Source organism: Malania oleifera, chromosome 9, assembly GCF_029873635.1.
Source record: "Malania oleifera isolate guangnan ecotype guangnan chromosome 9, ASM2987363v1, whole genome shotgun sequence".
NCBI classification, from domain to species: Eukaryota; Viridiplantae; Streptophyta; class Magnoliopsida; order Santalales; family Ximeniaceae; genus Malania; species Malania oleifera.
The window spans coordinates 69821273-69834509 of NC_080425.1; the positions used below are offsets into that span (position 1 = coordinate 69821273).

The following is a 13237-nucleotide window of genomic DNA, read 5'->3' on the forward strand; positions in this document are numbered from 1 at the left end:
AGCTCCACAAGTTTGCAGCGAAACGAGTCAACCAGGGGAGCAACTCAATTAGGCCGCTGCTTGCTTCTTCATCTTCCATGTCTTTCCTCATAGTCGCTAAAAAGTTCTCCTTCTCGTCATCTCCTTTACTGCTTCACAGAAGAACAATCTGTTCTAAGATGTCGGCCGAGTCGTCCCCTCGCACTCACACTATCAGCTTGCCCACCCAACTCGGCGAACCCGTCCGTATCATTGCTGCCCCTGGTATCTCCGATTCTGACTTCAGGCGAGTTCTTCACTCATCTGTGTGTATGCGTAGGAGATTCTGAACATTTTCTATTGAAATTTTTAAGCATAAATATCGTGGAAGTTAGTATTTTTCAGGAATTCATTTTGCAGAATAAACAATTGGATAAATCAATTATAACTAGTGAGATTCAGGCATTTTTTTTAATTGAACTGTTGAAATAAATATTCGTGCAGGTTTTTGTTTTGTTATTTTTTAATAAAAAAGTGTGCAAGCACTGATTCTGAAAATATGGGATTAGAAATTTGGCTAGAATGTTTATGTTTAACAAGTATACGACACTAATCTAGGCAGAAAAGGTAAAGATATACGTATTTTAGTCCAGAAGGTCGATGAACAATTTGTATTGATTACAGCCTTTGTGGTTTGCACCGAGCCTGTGATCATTGGCATACAACAAACAACAACAAAACCAAGCCTTAGTCCCACTAAGTGGGCATATATTACAAAAATTAATAAACAATTATCATGACATTGAGTAGACTCAGAAGTTCCAAAAATTTACACCCACCTTAAGTAATATAAATGAGATTCACAACTGCAATCGTTTTATTTATTTTTATTTATATGGCTAGAGAAAAGAAAGGGAGAACAAGTCAACATTTTTCTTTTTGTATGAGCAAAATTCATTCAAAAGTTTCTGATTAGGCGAATGCCCAATGATCCACACATTTTCTTTTGGCATTTGTGTTGGTGCTCAGTTGACTGGTTGCAATTTCGTAATCATGTCCTGAAAGGAAATAAATCCAAAAATGAATCAGTAAACATGTCCAGGTTAGTTAGTGTGAAATAAATGTGTAATATGAAACATGAACATTGTCATTTGCTTTGCACTTTGTCTGGCTCAAGGAGATAGATTTTGTCAGGGATCAGTGGTGCTTTAAAGAAGAATTAAAATTTCCCTATACTGTAGGTTATTCAGATGCTTTCCTCTTTCTTGCAGGAGTGCTATTGATTCTTCTTTGTTTAAGCAGTGGTTGAATAGCATGCAAACTAAAACAGGGGTTTTGGCAAATGGAGCGATGTCTTTAAAACAAGTTTTCATTCAGGTAAGTTTTCATTTGAAATAAGTCATGACATGCTGATTTGATAGTTGAAAATTTCCCTTCTTTAAATAGTTGAGATGTGTTTAGTTATTTATTTGTTGTAGTGGACATATGTTATAACTACATTTATTTTTATTAATTGTGTTGTTGTTTTTCTTGGATAGTTTAAAAAAAAAAAAAAAGTTCAAACAAGTAACCCATTTATAGAGACTGAAGCATCATACTATAGGATGTTGCATATAACTGAGAGTTTAGTTAGTTAATGACTTAATGTAGTTGTCATATAAAATATATGATTCTGAAAAATTATATCTCTACAAGGGAAAATTCTTAGCATTGTTGTTAAAATATTTTGGAAGTAGTTTGTTATCTTTGATATGTCAATCTAAGTTGCTATTTTGTTATTAAATAGTAATTTGTTGAGGCTGTTTCACTTGAACAATTTACTTGACATTCGGAAGAAGGCTGTGGGTGTCAAGGGATGAATATCTTGGAGATTTCCTTATTATCTCAAAGGATAGTGGCAAGAGTAAGTTTCTTATCAATTAAAAAAAAAAATTAAGTTGATAAAAGCCTTTTACTTTGGCATTGTTAATAAAGTGGTAATAATTTTCTGTGATTGCTCGAAAAATTAATTTATTACAGAGTTTTGGTTTGAGAGGACTGTAAAAAATGATCTTGTGTTGTACCCTCTAGATTCCTTTTTGCGAGACAACTGCAATAAGTAGGAAAGTATGATGTATCTTTACTTGTTGATAACCATGGTGCAAACCAATTCTCACATACCAGATCGACAGCCATGATAGGTGAGCTCAGATCTGTATTAACATGCTTTAGCTAATGGTTAAGTGAAAACTAATCAAAGTATTCTTGTTTCTCTTATTTTTATCTTATTTCTTTGCCTTGAAGCGATTTTATGCATAAATAATGTTTTTAAGTAGAATTTGGGTTCTCTGTTCCACTAGACTTCGGCTCAGATGGTTTGTAGGCGTACCTTATGTATTTTAAGTAGAATTTGGGTATGTACTTGCATTGTTTGTGGTACTCTCATCATCCTTAAGTTAGCTTGGCCACTGCCACAATACATTGCAAAGTCGCTAGCAATAAATCTCAGCATTCCAGTTGTTCTGATAAGTTTTTGGAAGCCCTTTAAGGTCTGTAATAGTTGGACTTTCTATTACTTTCCTCGGAATTGGTTGAAATCCAGAGCAATGTTATCTAGAAAGAGAAGCATTCCAGTTCTTGGAATCGGAATGGGATCACAAGACAGCGCACTCTCAGAAAAGTGGAATATTAGGGTTTTATTTATGTTGATATATTGGTGAAAAATATGTAATGGCACCTGTGTGTTTTGGAGAGGATTTGAGGTGTTTCTAAAACTAGAAGAGATTTTCTGTGCAAAATAGACTAATCATGAGAAAAAATAGAACTACACAATAGTTCTCCATTTTAACTAATAAACGCATTTTATATGAAAAATATTGAAGAAAAACTTGGATACCATTCCAGAACAAATAAGTACCACACTTTGGATGTTTGTACCTATGTGTGGTTTGCTGGGGTTTTAGCATTTTTTGGTACCTACGATACAAAGGGTAGGGGTTATTCCTATGCTGTCTTCCTTATAATGGATTCTTGTTGGAGACTGCTGCTTTGCTTGCCAAATTAAAATTAATTGGGAAACCTTCATTGGTGAAGTGCTTAGTTCTAAGAAAATGATTGTCATTGAAATGGAGTTTTTTAAGTTGGGTTTTCAACATGATCCAGGGAACTTTAGAAAGTAAGATCAAGTTTTTTCAGGTACCTATGTTGCCTAGGCTGCATAAATTTGGTGAGGGCTGACATTGGTGCAGGCCTTAAAAATTCACAAAACTAAAAAAGTACACTTCCATTTTCACCTGCTCCTATTAAAGGTAATCCCTCTTACTGTTATACTTCACACTGTTGCTTAATTATGAATCTTTACTGCGGTAGCTTCCACTAGTTATCTTTTAGCTACAATGTTTTGTTCCCTCTAAACCTCCATTGTACAAGCGCATAAAATATTCTTGGGAAAATGATCATTTTTTTCCTTAATGTCCCTAATATTTTGCTTTAATTTTGACTCAATGACCATCTATAGTCCTCTTGTAATCAACTATCAACTATTATTATTATGCTGTTCATATACAAGTCTTCTTGGTTGGTTAAAATGGAAAATTCTAAGATTTTGAATGTCAAATATATTATATATTGCTGGTTATATGATTTGATAGTTTCTGGTGCCATTTTCTTATTACCTGATATCTGGAGCATTGGTTCTCTAGCTATAATGTCCAGCAGACTTGCACATGTGCCATTACTAGGAACCGAATTCTTGTCTTCTAAATTTAGCATCATATGACAATTTTTAACATTTTCAAAGGTGAGGGCGCATGGCAGGAAGTTTTAATCCTTATGAGGTGAGCTGTACACCTTGAGATGTTGAGGCCTAAGCCTTTTGCAAATTTTATTTTTGGATAAAAATATGTAAATAAATTACGTATATTTTAAAAAGTATACTTCCATTTTCACCTGCTCCTATCTAAGTTAATCCCACTTATTGTTATACTTCACACTGTTGCTTAATTATGAATCTTTACTGGGGTAGCTTCCATTAGTTATCTTTTAGCTACAATGTTTTGTTCCTTCTTAAACCTCCATTGCACAACGCATAAAATATTCTCTGGAAAAAAAATCATTTTTTTTTTCCTTAATTCCCCTAATCTTTTGCTTTTATTATGACTCAATGACCATCTTTAGTCCTCTTGTAATCAACTATTATTATTATGCTGTTCATATACAAGTCTTCTTAGTTGGTTAAAATGGAAAAGTCTAAGATTTCGAATTTCAAATATCTCATATATTGCTGGTTATATGATTTGGTAGTTTCTGGTTCCATTTTCTTATTACCTCATATCTGGAGCTATGGTTCTAAGCTATAATGTCGATGCCATGGCATATTCCCGCACTTCTCATCTTGGGCCTATCATCTGGGTGGATGCCTAATTGCCAAAAGCCTTCTAGGCAGAGCAACTAAGAGCAAAGAAATCATGCAGACTGATGCCAGTGACTATTACTAGGGTGCAGCCTTAATAGAAGAAAAGGAAGATTGGACAAATGAAGGCATAGGCCCATGGTTTATGCAAGATCATGCCTAGCAGACTTTTTACATATGCCATTACTTGGAAGTAGGAACTGGATTCTTGTCTTCTAAATTTAGCATCATATGACAAATTCTAACATTTTCAAAGGTGAAGACACATGGTAGGAAGTTTTAATTCTTATAAGATGAGCTGTAAACCTTTAGATCTTGAGGCCTAAGTCTTTTGCAAATTTTTTTTTGGATAAAAATGTGTAAATAAATTGCATATATTTTAAAAAATAAATAAAAATTAAGGAACTTATGAATAAGTTTTAAATAATTCAAATATAATTTGTAGACTATGGATAGATTAGGAGAAATTAAAAAGATATTTTGATGGAGGTTAGTGGTATGGATAGATTGGAGTGTGGTTTATTAGGGGAGGAAGATAGAGTTAGATGTGTTCATATTAGTAACGATCTAGAGATGCTACTTATGAGGGAGGAGAGGAATTGGGGGCAAAAGTCTAGAATTAATTGCGTTCAAGAAGGGGATTGTAATTCTAGACTCTTCCACAAGGTGGCTAATGGGAGGATAAGAGCTTCATTAAGGAATTGGAGATTGATTCGGGGGAGGTGGTGAGAGATCATCATACAGGGGAGGAGGTTACAAATTTCAATAAAGGGTTGTATCAAGATGACTTTAAGAATAGATTGATGGTGGAGGGGATGGAATGGGAACTAAAGAGGTGGCTAAGTGGTTGAAGAGACAATTTGATTTGGCGGAAATGAGGAGGGGTGTTTGATATGGATAGGGATAAAACACTAGGCTGAAACGGCTTCACTATGGATTTTTTTCAAGATAATTGGGAAGTGGTCAAAGAGGATGCCTTGAATTTTTTTAAGGAATTTCATAGGAATGGAGAGGCGAGCAAAAGCATGAATTCTACTTTCATTGCCCTGATTATTCAAAAGAATAGATCTATAAAAGTAAAGGACTTGAGGCCTATCAGCTTGGTGACTAGAGGTTATTAGTTGCTAACAAAGGTTCTTCCATAAAGGGCTAGAGAGTTGTTGGGGGACACAGTGTCTTTGGCACAATTTGCTTTCGCTAAAATAGGCAGATTTAGATGTTGTTTTAGTAGCCAATAAGGTGGTCGAGGATGTGAAGAGGGAGATAAAAGGAGTGGTTTTTAAACTAGATTTTGAAAAATCTTATGATATGATTAACTGGGGTTTCTTGATGAATGTGCTTAAGAGAGAAGGATTTGGGAGTCTTTGGTTTAAGTGGATAGGAGGGTGCCTCAATTTTGCCAATATGTCAGTGATTGTTAATGGTTTGCCTAGGGATTGGTTCAACATCTTGAGGTGGTTGACACAAGGGTACCCATCATCCTATTTCTTGTTCACTCTAGTCATGGATGTCTTCAGCAGGTTTGTATTGTTATGCTCAGGATCTGGGAATCATTAGCAGTCTTTCTATAGGAAGAGAGAAAGTGGAGGTGCTTATCTTCAGTTCGCGAACAATACTATCTTTTTTCTTGAGAATGATGCTGCAAATTAAGATTCATGTGCTGCTTAGAATTTTTAAGAGAATTTTGGGCTTAAAAATCAACTTATCTAAGATTGAACTAGTGGATATCAATCTGTGTAGAGATTTTGAGACTTTTAAATCTTTAGTTGGTTGTGAACTCCCTTTCTTGGCCGCTTTCATATCTTGGTCTGATGCTTTTGGGGTCTTGTGATTGAGAGAGTGGGCAATAGGTTGGAAGGTTGGAAGAAGGCTGGTCTCTCATTAGGAGGTAGAATTACGCTTATTGGTGCTTCCCTAGCCAACATTCCCATTTATTACCTATCCCTTTTTAATTACCTCCCAAGATGATGTAGGATAAAAGTAAGACCTTGGTCCTTGTTGGGGAATAATTAAGAAGAGTTGAGTCAAGGAATCATTGAGTTTAGTCAGTAGTTTATTGTGTTTAGTATTAATAAGTATAGGGTTATGTGAATTTGGGGGTTATTTGTAATATTTGTGTAATGTAGGGGTTTGTTTGTAATTCATGTTGTTTTAGGGGTATATGTGTAATTCCATGTGTAGGGCTTTCTTATAAATAGTGTGTGAAAGCCATGCTGTAGACAGCTATTCTTGAATTTGAATTGAGCTGTGAGCATGAATTCCCCCTGGTATTCCCTCTCTTCTCCCTTCCCCTTTCTTCTATTTCTTCTAAATTTTCCCATGGCTGCAAAATCTTGGGGTGGCTAGGAAGTTGGAAAAGATCATGAGAGATTTTTTATGATCTGGTAGTGGGGAGAATATAAGGGATCACCTGGTTAGTTTGGCTGTTGTTAGGAAGCCTAAGTCTGAAAGGGCCCTGGGTCTTGGTAATGTGGTTTCTAAAAACATTTCTTTAATCGTGAAATGGTTATGGAGGTTTCCTTTAGAACTTAATTCCTTATGGCATAAAATAATACAGAGTAAATATGGGTTGCAGAGGAATGGATGGGATTCAAAAGGAAGTGGCAATGCTACTCATGCAAGTCTTTGGAAGTTTGTTTCACGGGTAGCTTGTCTTTTCTTTCCATTTACTCATTTCAAAGTGGGGATTGGGGAAAAAATTTGTTTCTGGGAGGATATTTAGGTTGGTGAGTCTTTATTGGAGCTGTTGGTGCCGTGCTTGTTTAGACTTTCTTCTGTCCACGAGGCACCAGTTTCATCTTCTTATTTCAATGATGGGGGACTCTTTCTCTTGAGATTTCCATTTTTTTGGGAGTCTCAATGAGAGAGAGAGGTTGATGAGTAACTTGTTTGTTGGGTCCATAGCCCTTTATTGATAAATTAAGTTGTTTGGAAAGCAAAGGTTCCATTTTGTGAATTTAGGTGCAATCCCAAGAGGAGGGGGGAGGTAAATTGGGTATTTAAAAAATTCTTGGTCTTTAGATCCTAATTTTGAAAACCACAACTTCACAAGCACAAGCTAGGTGACTTTATCAAATAATCAATATTACCCAATCACTCACAAACGTAATGAATATTCAATTCATACTCAATAAGCAAATAATTAAATGCAAGCGGAAATTTAAATGAGTTAAGGGAAGAGAGATGCAAACACAGTTTTTACGTGGTTTGGCCAAACCCTGCCTACGTCCTCGCCTCGGGAAAATCACCCAAGGATTCCACTAATATGTTTCTTTAAACCCGGGCGAAACTTCCCGTTACAATCCGCTGCTTACAAGAGGTGTAGCTTCCTCCTCACGATTCACAAACCGAACCGTTAATACAAATAATGAATACAAATTTCTGAACACTGAGACACTTCTCAATAAGCTAATGAGTACAATCAGCCCTAAACACTCTCACAAGATATAATATGAAGCTCAAAGAGAGATTCTATTTTTCTCAATGATGTATGTGAAAAATATGATCTTTACGTGAGAAATATGTATATGAATGATACCTTCAAGATCTAACCCTTATTCAATATTTCCCCAAAAAATGATTTCTTAAAAATATATGCTTTGGAGATCCTAGGGTTAGTTTTCAAACAACTTTTGCAAGAATAAAATATGAGATCTTTTTAATAAAAATATGCTTGAATATCACACAGATCGTAGCCGGTGCTTTCAAATATCTTTTGCAGAGATAATATTAAATCTTTGAATAAAATAATACGCTTGAGTATCACAAAGATATAAGCCCTAGAAAAAGTTTTTCCCAAATGATTTTTAAAAACAAATATACGGAACACTATGGTTCTTGCTCCTAAAAATATAAAAGAATACGGGAGTGGATAAACTTTAACAATGAGATTGAATGCGTTGAATAAGTTTTATCTTCCAAACCTCAAGATCAAACCAGTTTTGCAAGATGATGTGAGTGTATGCCCTTGGATCTTGAAGATGAGAGAGGGGAATGCCCAGACTTTATGTGAATGCGTTAGAATGTAGGCAAAGGTTAGCAAAAGGTGTCAAGCTAGGGTTTTGGGTTGATATTTATAAGCATTCTCGGCATCTAAAAGATTTCCAAAAATATTTTTAATAATAAAAATATGTCCGTTTCAGTGCTGGAGCGTCCTTCCCGACAGACTCATCGATGAGTGTATACATTCGTCGCCGAGTGTCCTTCATTCATTCGTCAACGAGACTAGGGGATTCGCCGACAAATTGTCTGTTTAAGATTTATATGGTCTCATTATTTGCTCGTCGACGAGGCCAGGGGACTAGTTGACGAGTGCCCTGTTTTTCAGCTCTATTAACCTTCTAAAATGCATATTCAACTTGGGACAATTGCATATGAATATTTCATGAAAGATATGCATCCTAGGGTCAGTCTATATGTCATTTTGAGCTTCACATCATATCTTATGAAACATGCAAATACAATCAAAGCTAATGCGAATTACAACTGAAAATCTGAACTGCCGTTATCCTTTTACTCTTCTACTTCCATGGTTTAAGCCAAGTCATATGTGCTTCAAATTCCTCGTGGCTTCCATAGTGTATTTACCATCCGTGCATGCTAAGTTATGATCCTGTTCAAAATCTCAAATGCATAGGTAAAATACCAAAGTGATTTGTCAATATCAAAATAGGATTGGACTTATAGAATCAACAATCTCCCCCTTTTTGATGATGACAAATACACGAGCAAAAATGGGTTAAGCCTAACAAGGCTCCCCCTAAGATAATGCAAGAGTTATAATATAGCAATGTAATCCAGACATATTGTAGAATATGCAATATGTATGCCAAAAATATTATATTTGCTCTAGAAAATATATCTCTCTCCCTATTGCTCTAAAAATTATTTTTACTGTAGAAAATATCTCTCCCCCTTTTGACATCAACAAAAAGGTATAAGGCAAAAAGAATGTAACTACTTACATAGCTCTCCCTTTGTTAAAAAAAATTGTATTTCTTCCCTTTCTAGAAGTATAGCTGTTTCATAAAAACAATTTTCATGGTGAACATACAACAATATTTCAATCAACATTTATATAGGCAGGCAAACAATTCAGTTCATTTTAGACCAAATGTCATGTGTCTATCAACATGTATCAGATATCCATAAAGAATTTAATATGCAGTTCTCTATAAATAGCAATTTCTTAAGTTTCTCCCCCTCAGTTATGTATTCTAATATATCTCTAGGCAACTTTTCTACTGTGCATCATTCCTAATTCACATCTAATCTGGATAAACCTATCCTCCGGAAGTGGTTTCGTGAATATATCTACACATTGTTCATCTGTGCACACAAACTCAAGTGCCACATCCCCCTTTTGCACATGGTCACGAAGAAAGTGATGTCTAATTTCTATGTGCTTAGTTCGTGAGTGTGATATAGGGTTCTTTGAGATATTTATTGGACTAGTATTATCACATTTTATGGGAACAGTTTCATAGTGCAATCCATAGTCCATGAGTTGTTGCTTCATATATAGCGTTTGAGCACAACATCTTCCAGCCGCTATGTATTTTGCCTCAGCTGTGGACAATACAACTGAGTTTTGTTTCTTGGAGAACCAAGAAACTAAGGATTGTCCTAAAAAGTGACAAGTGTCGCTTGTGCTTTTTCTATCCACTTTACTATCGGCAAAGTCAGCATCAGAAAAACTGACAATCTCAAGAGAAGTGTACTTAGGATACCATAATCCAAGTTCAATAGTCCCAATAAGGTATCTAAGTATTCTTTTAACTGCTAATAGATGTGACTCTTTGGGTGCAGCCTGAAATCTTACACATATGCTAACACTAAATATTATATCAGACCTGCTAGTAGTTAGGTATAACAAGCTACCTATCATTCCACGGTAGAATTTAACATCTACCGGTATGCCTTGCTCATCTTTATCTAATTTTGTGGAAGAATTCATAGGTGTTCCTAAAATTTTACCATCTTCCATATTGAACCTTTTGAGCAAGTCTAATGTATTTTGATTGGTTTATAAAGATTCCATGTTTTGCCTGTTTGATCTGAAGTCCTAGGAAGAAATTAAGTTCACCCATCATGCTCATTTCGGATTTATTTTACATACAGATGGCAAACTCATTACACAACTCTTCGTTTGTTGCTCCAAAAATGAGATTGTCTACGTAAATTTGTACTAGGAGCCAAGTTATCATTTTTAGCCTTTATGAAGAGTTGTGTCGATCTTCCCTCTAGTGAACCCATTATCTAGTAGAAAACTACTAAGCCTTTCATACCAAGCTCTAGGAGCTTGCTTCAATCCATACAAGGCTTTATTCAACTTATAAACATGATTTGGAAATTTGTGATTTTCAAATCCTGGGGATTGTTTGACATAAACTTCCTCATTTATATAGCCATTTAGAAATGCGTTTTTGACATTCATTTGATATAATTTGAAGTTCTTAAATGCAACATATGCCAATAACATTCGAATAGCTTCCATTCGAGCTACAGGTTCAAATGTTTCCTCAAAATCTATGCCTTCCTCCTAGTTATATCCTTGAGCTACTAGTTTGGCTTTGTTTCTATTTACTATCCCATTTTTGTTTTTCTTATTCTTATGGACCCATTTTGTTCCAATAACAGTATGATCATCGGGTCTAGGAACCAAGGTCCAAACTTTGTTTCTCTCAAATTGGTTTAATTCTTCCTGCATAGACTTCATCCATGATTCATTCTCAATTGCCTCACTCACATTCTTAGGCTCCTCCTGTGATAAGAATGCACAGTGGCTAATCATATTTTTAAGTGATGATCTGGTAGCTACTCCATGTGACACTTCGCCTATAATTTGATCTATGGGGTGATTCCTTACATAATTCCATTCCCTAGGTAGTTCATGGACCTCTCTTTCTACTTGATTATCCTCGGAAGATGTTTCATTAACTTCAGTGTTCTTATCTGAATTATTTTCAATAGATAGTTTTTCTCATCCCTTACTTATCTCTAGATCATCTTCATTAGAACTTTTAGAAAATGGATTGGACTCATCAAATACTACATGAATGGATTCTACAATGGTCAATGTTCTTTTGTTATACACCCTGTAGGCTTTACTGTCTAAGGCATAACCTAGAAAGATACCCTCATCAGATTTTGTGTCAAATTTTCCTAGGTGTTCATTATCTCTAAGAACAAAACATGTATAGCCAAAGACATGAAAATAGGAAATATTAGGTCTATGGTCATTCCACAATTCATAAGGAGTTTTATTAAAAGTAGGCCTAATCAGAACTCTATTCAATACATAGCAAGCAGTGCTCACTGCTTCGACCCAGAAGCATTTGGGTAACTTATGTTTATTTAGCATTGTTTTACTCATTTTCTGTAAGGATATGTTCTTTCTTTCAACTACTCCATTCTGTTGTGGTGTCCTAGGTGCAGAAAAATTATGAGAGATTCCTAGTGAATTACAGTATTCTTCCATACCCTTGTTTTGAAACTCTCTACCCCTATCACTTCGTATGTGTGTGATTGTATAGCCCTTTTCATTCTGAATTCTTCTACATAACTTAAGAAAGTTTTCACATGCTTCATCTTTATGTCCTAGAAACAATACCCATGTGAATCTAGAATAATTGTCAACAATTACAAAAGCATATGACATACCTCCTAGACTTTGAGTTTGGTTAGGACCAAATAGATCTAAGTGCAACAGTTGAAGTGGTCTAGTGGTGGAGATGACATTCATTTTCTTAAAGCTAGACCTAGTTTGTTTTCCTAGTTGGTATGCATCACATATTCTATCTTTCACAAATTGAGTTTTAGGTAAACTTTTAACTAATTCTCCCTTAACTAGTTTAGATAATAAGTCCATGTTTGCATGTCCTAATCTCCTATGCCAAATCCAACTAGCCTTATTTATAACTGAAAAGCATTTCACATGTTGAGATGCCAAGTTATCAAAACTAGTGGTATAAACGTTTTCATTACGTTCAGCAGTAAACAAAATTTTATTCTTAGTCATGTTTTCTACTATGCATCTATCTTGCTCAAATGATACTCTATATCCTTTATCACAAAGCTGGCTTATGCTTAACAGATTATGATTCAATCCATCAACCAATTAAACATTATCTATTTTGAGAGAAAGATCCTTACCAACCTTACCTACTTCAAGATTTTACCTTTTGCGTTGTCGTTGAAGGTGACAAATCCTCCATCCTTAGGTGTGATGGACGCGAACTTTGCTTTATCTCCGGTCATGTGTCAATAGCATCCACTATCCATGTACCATTTATCCTTTGAAGAGGACGATCTCAAGCACACTTGTAATGGACATTTAATTGACTAATTTTGGTACCCATATTTTCTTGGGTCCATGGGGGTTAGTGCTCAACTCTCCTTTGACTTTCCAGACCTTCTTAAGTTTAACATCTTTGTTTTTAAAAGGACAATCAAATTTTATGTGACCTAACTTCTTACATTTAAAGCATGTAGTATATTTATAGGAGTCTTTAGTTGGAACATAAAATTTTGTCTCTCTCACAAAGTGGTCCATGTAAAGATGTTTCTATTAAAAGTTCTCCTTCCCATTAAAACCAAGACCTTCCTTGTCTAGAGAATTTCTTTGAGCTCCAAGGAGTCTTCAAAGTTATTTTGACGCTTAGTGAATTTATAAATAATTTTAAATTTGTCTTCCAAATTTCTTTCTAAATGTACAATTTTCAAATCCTTTTATTTTATTAAAGAAGCATATGACTCATTTTGATTTTCCAAGAGCTTTGAGAATTCTTTTAATTTATTTTTCAAATTAGAATTTCTTTTAGTCATTTTATCAAGCATTTTAAGAGTATACAGGTATTCTTGTTGCAATTCGTCATGGGAAAGCATGCT

At 35.1% G+C, this 13237-nt stretch overlaps 1 protein-coding gene across 3 annotated transcripts in view; it reads left to right on the top strand.

Annotated features, from left to right (window-relative positions):
- The window catches only part of LOC131164168 (nudix hydrolase 14, chloroplastic), a 26050-nt gene continuing 12813 nt past the window's right edge, over positions 1 to 13237 (top strand). For 2 of the 3 annotated variants that reach the window (XM_058121163.1, XM_058121161.1), the window contains exons 1-2: positions 7 to 265; positions 1230 to 1335. In XM_058121163.1, coding sequence (XP_057977146.1) covers positions 78 to 265; positions 1230 to 1335 — 294 coding nt within the window. In that variant the 5' untranslated portion in view covers positions 7 to 77. Of the gene's footprint in view, positions 266 to 1229; positions 1336 to 13237 lie in introns of all 3 variants that reach the window. The other variant, XM_058121162.1, reaches the window with a different exon arrangement.